The sequence below is a fragment of the Lampetra fluviatilis genome, chromosome 40 (genome assembly GCF_964198595.1).
Source record: "Lampetra fluviatilis chromosome 40, kcLamFluv1.1, whole genome shotgun sequence".
Taxonomy (NCBI): Eukaryota; Metazoa; Chordata; class Hyperoartia; order Petromyzontiformes; family Petromyzontidae; genus Lampetra; species Lampetra fluviatilis.
The window spans coordinates 11,257,733-11,274,130 of NC_136314.1; the positions used below are offsets into that span (position 1 = coordinate 11,257,733).

Sequence of the window (16,398 nt, forward strand, 5' to 3'; positions counted from 1 at the left end):
GCGTCCGATGATGTCGACGGACCCGCCACCGCGCCGACATCTTCCACTCCCGTCCCCGTGCTCGCCTCAGCAGGGCTCTCCTCCACCACCCCAGCAGAATCCATGGTTGGAGGGAGATCGTCGTCGTCGGACGAAGAAGCCGATGCAGGCGCCGGAGTAACTTTCTTCCTTACTTGCTTCGACATGCCGTTGCACTTCTGACACCAGTGTAATAAAAGACTTGACCACGATGTCTGGCTCAGTGTCCTTTATTCGGTTCGTACTGTATTCCCACACGGCTGTCTCTACTCGTTCAGTCTCCACAGTGCTGACTCCGATGTCGCTCCAGTCCACAACAGCAGCCCCGCTGCTGTTACTCTCACACAGCCCCTTTTGGCTGTACTTGCTGCAGCTCCTCTCTCCTTCGTCCATTCCGCAGCTCTGACAGCCTCGTGCTGTCTCTCTCTCTTCGTCGCTCCTGCCACTCCTGGCAGCCACACCGCTGCCTCTAACACACAGCCCTTCTGGCTGTCTTCTCTGCAGCTCCACACCACTCTGTAGCTTCCTCCTGTCCTCGGGGTTGGCTCCCGCTGGCCGACGGTGCCCCCCCTCTTCTCACTCGCCCGCGTGGCCTTACTCTTTTCCATTCACACCCCGACTGACTTCCCCTTCCGGTTTACCCGCTTAAGGAGCCGAACCTTCCACCCACGTCACGTGACTCCACCCCCCGTGACGTCACATCCGGAAGGTCGCTTACACCCGCATTACACGTTTATGAATAATCTCTACAACGTAGTGGTGTCGGTGACAGCTGGGCGCTTTAATGACCTTGGATCCATCCCCCTTTCTTGCGTGCTAAAGGTGCTCTGTGGCGAGGTGACATCGTAAGCCGTGCAACTCGACTGTTGGTCCACCTGATTGCTTAATGCTGGCGTTACTCGGTCTCGCATTCCTCGTCCATAGCTCAGGCTCTGGCACTGGCTCAAAGTGAGCTATGGCTGAATGCTGCACTTGAGCCGGCTGACCGTGGTTCCCAGCCGCGCCCGGGGATTTTTGTGAGCCGAGCGCTGAGCCAGACCCCTGAGTGTTGGGAGGCCGAGCCATGACTACGCACAGCGGCCTTCGGTGTTTTCCCATAAAACTCGTTGCACTGCAGGCTGCCGCCTTCATGTTTGGCACAATAATGAAGTAATTCACTCTCCACGGTACCCTATAAGCATTTATTGTTACGGTTTTTGTAGCATCATTATGAACAGTTATATCGTGAGTATTTAAATACGACATCGGTACATGATGTACGTTGAATAAAATGCACAGCAACGCACCATCGGGACTCTTCTCTTTACGTGGCGGCATACAGTAGTAGCGGCGTCCATTTGAATAAAAAAATAAGAACTTGCGCTCGTCGATTTGCACACAAAGCAGCCTTGCACGTCGGGCTGTCCGAAGCGCGCACGCGAGAAAAGCAAAACCTCTCGACTGAAAAGCTGCACCCCCAGACGCGTGAAGTCCTGAGTCGTGGGAGTTTCCTTCTGACAGTGACCCAGACCGTTAGGGCTCCGGATCTCCCAGTGGCTTGCGTTCAGACACAAACCAAACCCGCAGTTGCCACGTCAGGTATTAAAACAGGCAATGCCACTTCCACTCTCTCAGTTGTGCTCGTCGTATTCCTCCGCCCAAAGCTGGGACACGACACCATCTTGCACTCGCCTTGATGTCACCGATTCTTACGCGCTTGCCACCATTGAATGTGAATGGCAGAAAACAAAGCAAGCGGAAATTGGGTCATCGCAGACAAATTCCACTGTGTATATGTGGTGGTCATGTTGACACACACGCGCCACAACCAGGGGGCTTACCGGTATGGGATGGTTGTGTACTCTTAGCCGGGACCCGCCGGGGGGAGGGGGCTGTGGCCAGTGTCTACGATCCCACAGAATCCCCCGCCCCTCGGTGGGGAGCAGTAGAAACCGGTCCGGACCGGTCGGGTCAACTGCGGTTGGAACCCCTCTGAGGGGAGGGGGCTGGGGGAAGCTATGATCCCCCAGAACCCCGCCCCTCATGGAGAAAGAGTATATAAAGCGGGTCCCTGAGAGCGCGAGTCAATCCGCCTCAAGCCGAAGCCAGAAGCCACCTGGAGAAGAAGACGACCCTGGACCCCAAGCCAACGACGTCCTTCTAAGGGTCAGGGCTCAGTGCGGTGCCAGTGGTCGAGAGGTTAGGACCCTGAGGTTCCCTCGGCCTGATGTCCTTCTAAGGGCCAGGTCCGGACGGGCCAGCGGTCAGGGACCCACCGGGCCAGCGGTGGGTCAGCCTCCCCTAGGTCTAGCCAGCCGGAGGGCTAGAGTAGTCAGAGTTCTAGGTACGATAGCCCGGAGGCTGTACCTCCCCAGGTTGTGGTTGGAAGCGGCCATTACCCCTTTGTGTTAGGGTTTAAGTGTAAACTGTTATGGTATAATAAACCGTGTTTCCTCTACGAAGACTATGTCTGCCTACAAGAACGTTACATATGTACACTCAACTCTGTTAAGATCTACAGCAGCAATAACACATTCCTGCGGAGGGAGCTGGTAGGAACGTTGGGTTGCTCGGTCAATGGCCAGGGTCAACGGCGGCGTGGTGTATTCCGCAAATATGCCCGACTGTGAGGGCGGGCACAAGCCGGCGTGAGTAGGTTAAACGTTGAGTTTTATAAGGGCACCACAGGGTGACCAGCCCCACCCCACCCCACCCAGCCCCTCCCCACCCTCCCCTCACCACCCAGCCCCTCCCCACCCAGCCCCTCCCTCCCCTCTCCACCCAGCCCCACCCCTCCCATTATTGGATGCACGACGGACGGACACAATAATCCCCTGTGGGCTGGTGGAACCAGGAGGTTCCTACCAGTATAAGGCATCGTAGAAACCTAAAACATCCACACCCACAACCAAAGTATGCTTGCCTTACACCTTTTGTCGTAAAGCGACTGCACCTGAACAACGCCATGACGTTGATGTCTCTTAAAGCATCGCCATCGGAGATCAGAAGTGCCGTCGCATATTGAAATCGGCTCAACATCAAATTAAAACCTGGTGGGACTGAAAAACGAAATGTAATATTTTGAAACATATACCGGTAACTTTACTGTCAAATTAAACAATATAAACTGTAATGATCATGAATATCCACTGGAAAGCTCCAGCAATCGTGCTAAATTAAACAACACTTTTACATTCTAGAATGTTGTAAATATGACGAATAAACTTATTTATGAGGCACACGTTTATTGTCTTTTACTACAGGGTCCCTAGCATGAAGGGTATATCGGTCCCTTCATCCGCTTCCTAGGGAGCTATGGCCTCCGAACTATACAGGACCTACTCTGGTGACCCTTTCCATATCGTCCTCTGGCTGGGACCTAGGGGAGGCTACCTGACCCTGACCTCCTGGTAGGCCTCCGCAAGGTAAGGTAATTTACCCTTTTTACCGGGTAAAAGGGTAAAGGGTAAAGGTGTCGACATGCCAAGGGGTAAGGTAAAGGCAGAGCCGGCCCAGCCACTAAGCGACCCTTGCAATTGCAAAGGGCCCCGTGGCCAGCAGAGGGCCCCCTAGAGTCACTGCTAGCTAGTGGGTGAAAAAAATCATACATCAAAGGGGCCTCCAACCAAATTTTGCTTAGGGCCCCCAAAGGTCTAGGGCCGGTTCTGGGTAAAGGGTAGGGTAAAGGTAGCTCGGAAGAATTACCCGGTAGGGTAAAGAAAGTGCGAAGTGTTACCCGGTAAATACGGTACCTTGTTTACCGCTAAAAGCTCCGTGGCACAGTCCGTGGCCTCCATTTAATAAGTAATGTTTAAAAAAAACTTTTTTTTAAAACATGCTTTTATGAAATGTACTAGTAATGGCAGAACTCCACGACTCCAGGAAGTGGCCCCGAGGCTTGCCACAACGTCAGGGACCGTGGCCAATTACAGCCGTCAGTTGAGCGTGGATAATTAGACCCAAGCCGAAATATAACATATAAAAAGTAATGTTTTAAAATGTTTTCTATTTTTTATAGAATATAGTATTGTCATCAGTATGACATAAGTATACCAAGTTTGCAGTCGATACCACATTGGGAAGTGGGTTAAAATTGAGTTACAATATTTGAGGACACGACAAGAGTGAGTTAAAAGAAAGCGTGTAAAATTGGAATAATCGAGCGTATTTTATATGAATAAAGCGCTCTACCTAGCATTTACTATTTAAAAATTTTATATGTGTAGTACCCCAGTATTTACCCTTTAATCGGGTAATTTGTATGGGGTAAGAGCAAAAATAGGGTAAAAGTAGGCTCGTTGCTTTTTACCTCTTACATTTCACCTTACCTGCTAAAGGGTAAAAGGTAGGGTAGAGTGATTGTATTGTGGTAAGGTAAAAGGTAGGCTCGTTGTTTTTACCTTTTAACTTTTACCTTACCTTGCCGAGGCCTACCTCCTGGTCCGTGGGTCCTGACCACTGGCCTCACTGAGCTCCAGCCCTTAGAAGGCTGCAGAGCTTGGGTCCAGGGTCCTATTCTCCAGCCCGGGCTTCAGTCTTCGGCGTGTAGATAACTGAGCCAGAGCTCCCTGAGCTCTGGCTTATATACCCGTTCGTGGCCGGCTCCGCCCTGGCCACGCCTTCCTTCTGGAACACTCTTCAGGTGACATCATTCCCCCGGTCCCCCCCTCCACCCGGGGACCCGGAGAATGTGTCCCAGGATCCGTTTACTGGGATCCACTGTTGGCCTCTCTCTGGCCCATGGCATGTGCCCTAGCGAGGTAACGCCTCTGCACTCTATTGACGGTAAGTGGAACCTACAGGCTGTTGAATGGTGAGTGACAATCACCCCGACACACCCATGAGACCAGAAGCCATTCGAGGTGGACTCGCTCCCACGCGAAGTGCACAGCATTCCACTTAAAGGGCAGTATTTTTTTGTATCTATTCTGTTTCCAACCACGAGCAATTGACGGGAGGGTGTGTCACGAGCCGTGTACACATTGACGAATTATCCTGTGCCATCTCGGCAGCCGACCCGCTCGAGTGTCTGCAATCCACTCTGCCCAGCGACGGGCGATTCGTGAGCGCCGGGGGATTTACCGGCACGCGTTCGTGGGCAGGTGCTTGTGAATGCAAACTGGTGAGCATCTGCAATCGACTGCTTCCGTCATCTGACCTTTACACACCCCGTCGTCTCATCCTTTACGCTTAACGATTGCAAGCCGGTTGCAGAAATTAACTTAAAAGAAAACCTAAGGGGGGCAACGGAGGGATATGGCGAATGCTTTTTTAAAGTCGGGTGTGTTTCCATCGGGCCACTTTAGGGAAAACCAGGAGGACCTAACTAATCTTCAGGCAGAAATGATTGCTGTCCTGCAAGCCAGGCTATAGTCCACAGATAGAAGAAGCCTACAGGAGGCACACATGGATACAAATACACAACACGGTTTTATTATTAAGCTTATTTACTGCAAAAAAGCCTCAGTGTCAAATTTGGTCAATTAGGACCATGACCGCTGGCACAATGGCCTAGCTACTCTTTGCATGACGTTATGGGATCTTTAATGTCAACTCTGAAGCACTGTACGGTTCATACAATGGCATTAGTGTTTAATTACACCAAATAACTAGCAATTATTACACGAGAGTATACAATGTTTTTTTTAAATTATGAAAATAACATTCAATGTTCATGAGCTATTAATAACATTTTAAATAATAAAAATGTTACATTATTGCAATATTACCAAACATTATGCAGGAGCAAATATCCACCGTATATCCGAAAGCGTTTATTCTCAGCTGCTATTAACACGATATATTAATTTTTGTGTAAGCATTATGGGCCACGTGTAGATTTCACGTTGCTTTAATGATTGGTTTAATTTAGTTACTTATAACTTCCACAACATGCTCGACTCGTTTAATATCTAATTAAAAGCCATCACATATGTCACTCAGCTCATTTCCTCATCCTATTTCCAACCGATACCCATAAAGAATTGCGTGTTACTTTAGGTAAATATAATCAGTCTCCAGGTGAAAACTCACAAATACCAACTTTCAATAAAAGTATGCAGTGCCGGTTGAAAGCACATACTTAGACCTGCATAAAGTCACAGGGAAAGCAAGTCTACGTACGTAAGCACATTTCATGTGGAGTGTGAATAACACGAAGTTGTATAAGGATGTCTTATTGTGTAGTCTGTGCAATATATCAGCAACAACTTTGTCATGAAATGTTTATATCTGTTCCCCCATGGATGTCCACATGAACCATGTTTTTTTGGGTTAGATCACGTAAGTATCGTGTCGTTAACCCACCACCACCCGATACAGCCAATTAGTAAGGTTTGTCACGTAAACAAAACGTGGCAATTCGTTATTAGTTCAGCACACCGGTGTGTTAGAGAGTAGATCCACAACATTTACAATTTGAGTACCGTGATGTTTCGCTGGTAATAACATACAGCATCATCGGGCGATTTTGCCAGAGTTGTACCAGAAATGTTACAGTACTCAAATTGTAACTGTTGTGGATTTACTCTCCAACACACCGGTGGGCTGAAGTAGTAACTAATTGGCACGTTTTGTTTCCGTGACAAACCTTACTAATTGGCTGTGTTGGGTGGTAGCAGGTTAAGGACAAATTTATACTTACACGATCTAATCCAAAAAACCTTTACTATGAATATTGGTCGCGAAAGCCTATATGTCAAACTCACATGAATCAGTTACCCTTGATTGATGTCACGAGATAACTATATCTGAGCTCAATAGGATGCCACCCGACTAAGATCACTTTTGTTTGTAATTATTCGTCTGAATGGTGCAGCACAGCCCAAGACATCCAATGTTAGGTGTGTCTCGGAAATGTGTGCGCCGTTTTGGTTTTAGGGCATGTAATGTTCCTTTTCTCACATATAGTTCAGTGGTGTAACTGAATGTCCTTTATTTGGTCAGTTGAGAGTCCATTTATTTTTTATTTTATCATCCCACTTGTTTACCAAGGAAAGCTTGGCAGGACCCTCCTGAAAAATGAGTCTTGAGGCTCAGGCTTTCCTTTACAGGACCCACCTTCTTTCAGGAGGGTCCTGCCAAGCTTTCAGTCAGAGATGTTGCTGCTGTGTCAAAATTTGCAGATATTTTCTTTTGAGCAATGGTATGTGTGGCCAAAGGCAGTTACTTTTTATGGTTTTTGTTTTGCTATGGGAAGAACCAGAGAACCTGGAGGAAACCCATACAGAACAGCCAAATAATACACTAGCACCACACAGCAACGCACCCGGGTCAGGAATCAAACCCAGGTACTTCTTGCTGCGAGGCACAATTATTACCACTGTGCCACAACCTGCCACCCATTAAGATCAATAACCACTTTTGCATTGGATTGATTAGAGGCATAAACATAGAGACAGGATTAAATGTATCATAATTGTTGATGAAATGGTAATTATAACCAATGAAAGCCAACTGCAAGAAATTATAGGAAAACATTCAAACAGGTTTGCAAAAGTTGGGCTGATGTGAATTATGGGCAAAATAAGAATATTTTTCAATCAAAACCATCACCTTGCCATACATAGCAGGGGTAACCAAAAAGATTTCCAAAATCATGAACAAACACAAGATCCAGGTCCCATTTAACACAGTACATAAAAATCGTGATCTGATCCCATCTGTGAAAAACAATATCACTGACATGCAATATCCCGGCATCTACAAACTAAGCTGTATCTGCGGCAGCAGTTACATTGGCGAAACTAAGCGACACGTCTCGGACAGTGTTCGTTAGCATAAGGCAGATTTGAAATACGGTAGGACCAACAATTCTGCCGTGGCTGATCATTATTTGAATGCGGCAGGTGCACACGAAATTGATTTCTCTAAGACGATGGTACTTTGCAAGCCCACTGGCTATCAACAAAGATTCGTTCATGAAGCCATCCATATATACAGACACAGACACAATGTCAACCAATGATTTGATTTGCGTTCTCTTGTCAAGGGAGCACAGGTCAAGTCATGACTTGATTTGTGTTTTGTTACCTTAACCCAGGGCACATATTGCACCGCCCACTTAATTCTGCCACCAAGACGTTTGGTTGGCACTGCATGTTCCATGCTTTCACCGCAGGAGTGCTTGTGCCACGCCCACTTTTTTTAAACCTTTAAAAAACGGTTGCCTTTGGTGACCTCCCCCTCTTTCCTCCTGAAGACGATCGCTTGTGTTGTGATCGAAACGTTGTGGTTTTTATTTTTTAATTTTACCAAAAGAACCCAAGAATAAGTCTACATTATAGACTGCCAGTACGATCACCAAGCTTAAAAACCAGGTTACAGTCGACATTACAGACTGCCAGTATACTCACCGAGGTTAAGAACCAGGCTACAGTCTACATTATAGACTACCAGTACGCTCACCGAGGTTAAGAACCAGGATACAGTCCATATTATAGACTGCCAGTACACTCACCTAGCTTAATAACCATTGCTAGTCTACATTATAGACTGCCAGTACACTCACTCAGATTAAGAAGCAGGCTAGTCTACATTAGTGGGTTTTGTTTTTATTATTTTTTATTCACTTTATTTTTATTTATTTTCTATCTACGTGACTTTTATCGAAATAACCAAAGAATATTAATTCCTGCAGTCACAAAAGTTTTGAGTCAAAATCTTTTTCAAGTCTGACCATTGTTGGAAGGAAACTGGAGAAAACAGTGTAACGTGTACACAATTCTTCAATGTGGATTGGGTCTGAAATGATGAAGAGGCCGGCGAAGGCAGGATGGACTGATTTTTGGAAGACTGAATTTTATCATGAATTGCAAATTACCACTGTGGCAAATCCCAGTGACTCTTAATATGAGCCATGTACAATAGGCTCAAGGAAGCTAACAGTGATTAAGATTTCAGAGATTGGTCCTGGCGTGGGAACATAATTACTGTGATTGGTTCCGCCACGGCAGTGAACAGCCTAAAAACTCAATACAACATTGTAAAATGTTTTTTCAGTTGAAACTCGGTTATTAACACGTGCCACATTAAAAAAAATATAAAAATCATGGATGTTCCATTCATACCTCATGAAGGTTCAACTGCAATGGACACAGTACAGTACATCTATTCACATGTCCTGAATGTCTTACATTATAATGGAAATATTCTCCATTCTTTGCGAGGACCTCTGTGTTTAGTTCAGCATCGGCCTCCACAGAGAAGGCTTGTATATCGCGAGTACCCAGCAGTCGGCTGCCACCTGTCCTCCAGAATCGACAGTAACAAGGCTTACAGAGAACCAAAGACACAGCACAGTGGAACTGTATCATACAGTCGCTAGAACACACCACATCCGCTGATGAAGAGTAAGGCCTAAACACTCGCGTCTCATCTCCGTGACCACCCGCCAGCATCGTTCGATTCACTGCACCCGGGTGCCCGTCTCGTGACGTTCTCCTCTGCACTAGGGATTGAACCATGACCCTACTCATTTCTTTGTACAATGCAATTTAACATTTTAGGCCCAGCGGGATATTTTACAAAGTATATTTGTGCTCTCAGGTAAGCAGGATTTAAGATCATAAATTCACAACACACCACCACCACCGCGTTTAAAAATTGATTCTTATACTTCTTTCTAGCTCTCTCAAAACGTTCTGTACAAACTTTTAAGACAAACGTGCGTTTTCTAAAGTGGTTATTCTTAACTCTAAAAACATTACGAATCATGCTCAAGGCTCCCTTAAACAGCTATAGAGTACTCTAAGGGTACAATTAAAAGCACAGTGATTTTCTAACTTCAAACACATTCTTCCGATAAAGCACGTTCGAAAAACACAATTCGGATTTTAAAAGATGAAGAGTTCTGGCAGCATCAAATAGCTCGGCATAAGCTTGTTAAAACAGACACAAAGACTCAACGTCAAATAATGCCAGTTGTGAAAAAGCAGTTGAAATGCACAGTATCTTGGGAGGGTATAATCTGCACCCGGCAAGCAGACAAATTTAGCAGAGGCACATTATCTGGGGCTAACTTTCAGCTGTAGAGGTAATTTTTTTTTAAACTTCCTCTTACCACAATTTATATATTTTAAATCACTTGGATAATAATGCAAGGCACAGAAGACACTGTAAAAGTGCTTGCCACAATGTGTAAGCCCCAACGCCACCTTCACTGGAATCATTACCCACAGCAAACGCCATCACGGATAAAACTTTTGCGATTTGTAAAGTAAAAACAACTGCAGGAAGAGTGTCGGATTGCTCAAAACAACCAGGGGAAGGCTTCCTGTACACGCAGAGTAACTGGGCCATTACATCTCTACAGCACGGATAAATCTTTCAATTGGTTGTCATCTCCTCGCAGAGTCTTTAGGCGAGCTTCCCCCCCTTTATGCCATGGATCACAGGAAAAAAGTACCAATGCCTGGGTAAGTGGGATTCACAGATCGCCTTTGCGATGGATAACAACTCGGACAAAGGGGCCATGGATAAGAGACGTGGTACTCTTGTGGAGCACTCGTAAGTATAAAATAGCCTTTTTTTTTATACAGGAACCATTAAACTATTTTTATTTTATCAGGTAAGGTCCACTAAGCTATACGACTATTTTTCAGAAGCGACCTGACCACAAATGATAGCTCAACGAAGTGGCTTATCACGTGGAAATTTATAGCAGCCAAATACTATAAATGCATATTCATTCTAAATGTGAAGAGAAAAACCGGAGGACCCGGAGAAAAATCCACACGACCACGGGGAGAGCACGCAAATTACAAATATACAGGCGTCAGGGTCGGGATCGAACCCATGACATCCTGTATACCAGGCGAGATAGTTAACATCTCACCACCGTGGCACACCTTTTTAAAAAATATCCCCAAGCTCTGGCCAAAAAATGTTCGATGATTGAAGAAATTTGTATTTTAGCCTTTTGTCATGTAATATAAAAAACGGTCCATGGTATTTAGAGCACAACGTATACAGTATTGTAATATTTCCATTACATATACCTTCCACGAATTAGGGGAACGCTAAGCATTACCGTAGTGTGGTTACTCGTACACAACGGATATAAAAAGCAATTAAAACAAGGTCCAAGTATCGTTACATGACCTTTTGAGTAAAACAGTCAGCAGATATCAAATCCCAGTGCTCCTGCCTCAGTGGTCTATGCACAGTTGGGAACACAAAAACAAAACTGTAAAAACGTAATAAAATAATTCTCACGACGTTTTGGCCACAACGCAAGCATCCGTCCTCAGGTGGAGAACAGGTCTGTCGAGAAGACAGTCTGAATGGCACGCCCCAGGCTTGGAGCGACTATTTATGCTGGGATGGAGGGGCGAAGAGCGTCTTGACAAAATAATTTGCATATCAAGAGGAATTGAGCATATTTATGGGAAATGCAGATATGCGATTAGTATTATTTGTGAAATGCGTAGGAGGTTTGGCGAGGGGTTTAAAGTCATTATGCCCATGCATTATGCAGGATTAGCAGTATCAAAGGGAGGGAGTAAGGTTAGAATTAATAAAGGGAAGGAATGTTAATAATATGGCGCCGCAGCAACTAATATGCTTATAGACTATACATTCTAATATTACACTATGTATTATTCTACCCACCCAACTGTATACCACACTGCTGTATATTCACTATACAATTACGATACTATATATTACCTTATACATTGTATTAAACATTACACTTTTATACTATTTATTATTATACGATATGCTATACACTATACCATTGACCGTCACGTGAAAGGTACTAAGAGGAAGCAACGAAATATGTCAATGGGAGAGTTGTGAGAGGAAGCTTGCAGCGGAGCAAAGAATCCATTCCCTGCGGAGAATACAAGATATATAGTCAATGTCAGTGAGTGGACTGCGGTCTGAAAGTCACCGTAAACGTGATCACAATCAGTTAAGATCCGAAATGGTTTATTACGTCCTTCCAATTATTGCTGAGCCAGAATCCATCTTCTCGGTTGAAATTATCTCTGTGTTTGTATATGTGGATTGCCTCATGGACGAATCTCTCATGGTAGCCGGATGGCTTGCAGAGAATCTCTGTCTTGGAGAAGTCAATATCATGTGAGCCCACTGAATTGTAACAATGATCTGCCACGGCTGAGGTGATTGTCCTACCGTGCTTCAAGTCTGCTTTATGTTCACGGATGCGTTCTGAGACATGTCGGTTTGGTTTCTCCAATGTAACTGCTACCACAGAGGCAACTTAGTTTGTATACGCCAGGGTACTGTATGTCTGGAACCACGTCTTTTACAGACGGGACCAGATCACGGATTTTATGTACCGTGTTGAATTGGACCTGGATCTTGTGTTTTACCAGGATTTTGGAGATCTTTTTTGTGACCCCAGCAATGTAGGGTAAAGTGATGGTTTTGAAAGGCTCAACAGGATCCTTCTTGATGGTTGGAGTGATGGCTTTGCGGATTGTGTAGTCGGAGTAACCATTAGCCTTAAGAGCTCAAACCAAACAGTTCTTGTTGAAACCTTCTGCAGCCAGGCCACCAAGATTATATGGCTTGCCAAAGATACATAAAGAAGATACACCTCTTCGTCCCATTATCTCTACTATCAACTCCCCCACTTACAAACTGGCTCGTTTTTTGTCTGAAATCCTGCGGCCTTTCACTGGAAAAACCACCTCTGCGGTACTAAACTCTACTGATCTGGTATCGACAATCAAGGGAATTTCCCTGTCTCCAGACGACCTGCTTGTCAGTTTTGATGTGGTTTCCTTATTCACCAAAGTTCCTGTACCTGACACCATCGCAATCATTGAAGACTTGGTTCATCAAAGACTGGATACTGGGGTACCCCCCCTGGTGAGACACTGCTTAACCAACACATACTTCACCTGGAATGGAACTTTCTACAAACAAACTGAGGGCACCCCAATGGGCTCCCCCCTATATCCGGTTGTAGCCAACGCTTTCATGGAGAAATTTGAGACTGACGCCATCCAGACTGCCACTCTACACCCGACCTTATGGAAGAGGTACGTATATGACACTTTTGTCATATGGCCACACGGCCGGCCTGCTCTAGACCAATTCCTCGACCACATCAATTCCATACACCCAGCCATCAGATTCACCATGGAAGTCGATAAAAGATGGCAAGCTACCCTTTTTGGATGTCCTAATTAAAAGGAGACCTGATGGTTCAATGAGCCACTGTCTACAGGAAAGCCACCCATACAGATGCTTACCTAAAACCGGATTCCCACCACCATTCATCCCAGAAGAATTCCCTCATCAAGACTCTATACCATAGAGCCCAATGCATCTCCGACCAGGAACACATTGCCAGTGAACTCAAACACGTACGCCAAGCTCTTAAGGCTAATGGTTACTCCGACTACACAATCCGCAAAGCCATCACTCCAACCATCAAGAAGGATCCTGTTGAGGAGCCTTTCAAAACCATCACTTTACCCTACATTGCTGGGGTCACAAAAAAGATCTCCAAAATCCTGGTAAAACACAAGATCCAGGTCCGATTCAACACAGTACATAAAATCCGTGATCTGGTCCCGTCTGTAAAAGACGTGGTTCCAGACATACAGTACCCTGGCATCTACAAACTAAGTTGCCTCTGTGGTAGCAGTTACATTGGAGAAACCAAACGACATGTCTCGGAACGCATCCGTGAACATAAAGCAGACTTGAAACATGGTAGGACAAACACCTCAGCCGTGGCAGATCATTGTTACAATTCAGTGGGCTCACATGATATTGACTTCTCCAAGACAGAGATTCTCTGCAAGCCATCCGGCTACCATGAAAGATTCGTCCATGAGGCGATCCACATATACAAACACAGAGACAATTTCAACCGAGAAGATGGATTCTGGCTCAGCAATCATTGGAAGGACGTAATAAACCATTTCGGATCTTAACTGATTGTGATCACGTTTACGGTGACTTTCAGACCGCAGTCCACTCACTGACATTGACTATATATCTTGTATTCTCCGCAGGGAATGGATTCTTTGCTCCGCTGCAAGCTTCCTCTCACCACTCTCCCATTGACATATTTTGTTGCTTCCTCTTAGTACCTAGTATAAAAGTGTAATGTTTAATACAATGTATAAGGTAATATATAGTATCGTAATTGTATAGTGAATATACAGCAGTGTGGTATACAGTTGGGTGGGTAGAATAATACAGTGTAATATTACAATGTATAGTCTATAAGCATATTAGTTGCTGCGGCACCATATTATTAACATTCCTTCCCTTTATTAATTCTAACCTTACTCCCTCCCTTTGATACTGCTAATCCTGCATAATGCATGGGCATAATGACTTTAAACCCCTCGCCAAACCTCCTACGCATTTCACAAATAGTACTAATCGCATATCTGCATTTCCCATAAATATGCTAAATTCCTCTTGATATGCAAATTATTTTGTCAAGACGCTCTTCGCTCCTCCATCCCAGCATAAATAGTCGCTCCAAGCCTGGGGCGTGCCATTCAGACTCTGTTTTCTCGACAGACCTGTTCTCCACCTGAGGACGGCTGCTTGCGTTGTGGCCGAAACATCGTGAAAATTATTTTATTACGTTTTAATAAATACAAATTTTTACTTATTTTATTATTTCCATTCTAAGTGACTTTACCGAAAGAACCAAGAAGATGAATCCCTGCAGTCACGAAAGCTTTAAATCAAAATTTAAAACAACTGTAGTTTTAAGAAAACCCAAAATAGAACAAAGCACACCAAACAGACACCAACCACCCTTCCCAAAATTGTAAAACATACATTACATTCCAATTCTTAGCTAAACACTTTCCTGCTTTTGGAGTAAACGCCTCATCACTGCAAATTAACATTTTCACTTTTGAATGAACCGTGACAGAATTGCAGTGCGATGCAAAAATGTCAGATTTTATTTTTTTTATAAAAAAAACACGTCGGAGTTACGGAACTCCCCTTCCACCTGCACCTTCGCTGAGCCGCCGGCAGAAGCGGGGCCGTGGGCTTCGGCGCCTACTTCACGGCCAGGCCCAGGGCGGCCTTCGCCTCCTTGTCGCGGTGGGTCTTTTGGTGGATCTTGAGCGTGGACGCCTGCGAGAAGCCCCTTTCACACTCGCCACACTTGTAGGGCCGCTCGCCCGTATGCGTGCGCACGTGCTTCTTAAGGTTGGACGTGTCCGAGAAGCCCCTGCCACACTCGTTGCATATGTGTGGCCGCTCGCCCGTGTGCGTTCGCTGGTGGGCCTTGAGGGAGGAGAGGTGTAGGAAGTCCTTGCCGCATGCCGTGCACACGTGCGGCCGCTCGCCCCTGTGTGTCCGTTGGTGGTCCTTGAGGCCACCAACGTTGGCGAACCTTTTGTCGCACACCGTGCACATGTACGGCTTCTCGTTTACCCCACCTGGGTGCAGACACAATGGAGCGAGCGCGGTTTAGCGGCCGTATTACAGTCAGCGAGGCAGTCACAAGCAGAAATCCAAACATCCGCAATCGAATAACACGTGAATCTTTAATTTGCGGATTATTGGTGGTTTGCAAAGTTAAATGTCAGAGCACTCAACCAGCGTTGCGGAGATCCTCTGTTACAATCCTGGCAGCCACCTATGATGATTCATAAATGTTTGCAAATACAGTAGAACCTCGCAGATCGAACGCACCAGAACTCTAACAAATCGGTGTTCGAACGATATTTCCGAACATTTTTTGCCCCGGAAACCGAACGAAATTCGGAGGTCGAACGGGCAATCGCGATTTGAAAGAACCTGTACGGCTGAAATGCGTATGGCCAGCGTGCATGACGCCTCCTCCTCCTCACCACCTTCCACTCAAACCATCAACAAAGTGACGTTCAATGTTCATTTATTTCATTTATTCCAAATATTTATTCATTTATTACATTTATTGTTTCTTGTTTTTTTGTATGATTTTATGCATGTAATTACTGTAAACTTTGTGTAAAAATGCTTTATAATGAGATATTTCTTGTGTCTTGAACCAATTAATTAATTTAAATGCATTCTTATGGGGAAAATTAATTTGGTGTTTAAACAAATCGGTGTTCAAATGGCCTTCTGGAACGAATTAAGTTCGATCTCTGGGGTACCACTGTATAGTACATTGATATATATGGGAACTTTTTGCCAGAATCCAAATAATGAAAAAATAAGAATAGCCTTTACCCTTTCTGGCAATAAAACAGGTGTTAAGATGTTCAAACACCAAATAGATACCTATTTCGAGGCATCAAGTCTGCATTAACCACACACCTTTCAAACTGAATGGCCTACACCAGAGACAGCCTTCTTGCTGCAAGGCACAAGTGTTGCCACTACATCATGCAATTACACCACATTTTAGCTTTTAGCTAAAGCCTTACTTAATCTCAAGTTAAATTAAACTTTTGT

General features: G+C 45.1%; 1 protein-coding gene across 2 annotated transcripts in view; it reads right to left on the reverse strand.

The window, feature by feature from the left end:
* Positions 1–14,415: 14,415 nt before the first annotated feature.
* LOC144946242 (uncharacterized) overlaps positions 14,416–16,398 on the reverse strand; it is a 33,592-nt gene continuing 31,609 nt past the window's right edge. For both annotated transcript variants that reach the window (XM_078875132.1, XM_078875133.1), the window contains one exon: positions 14,416–15,395. In XM_078875132.1, coding sequence (XP_078731258.1) covers positions 15,010–15,395 — 386 coding nt within the window. In that variant the 3' untranslated portion in view covers positions 14,416–15,009. The remainder of the gene's footprint in view (positions 15,396–16,398) is intronic.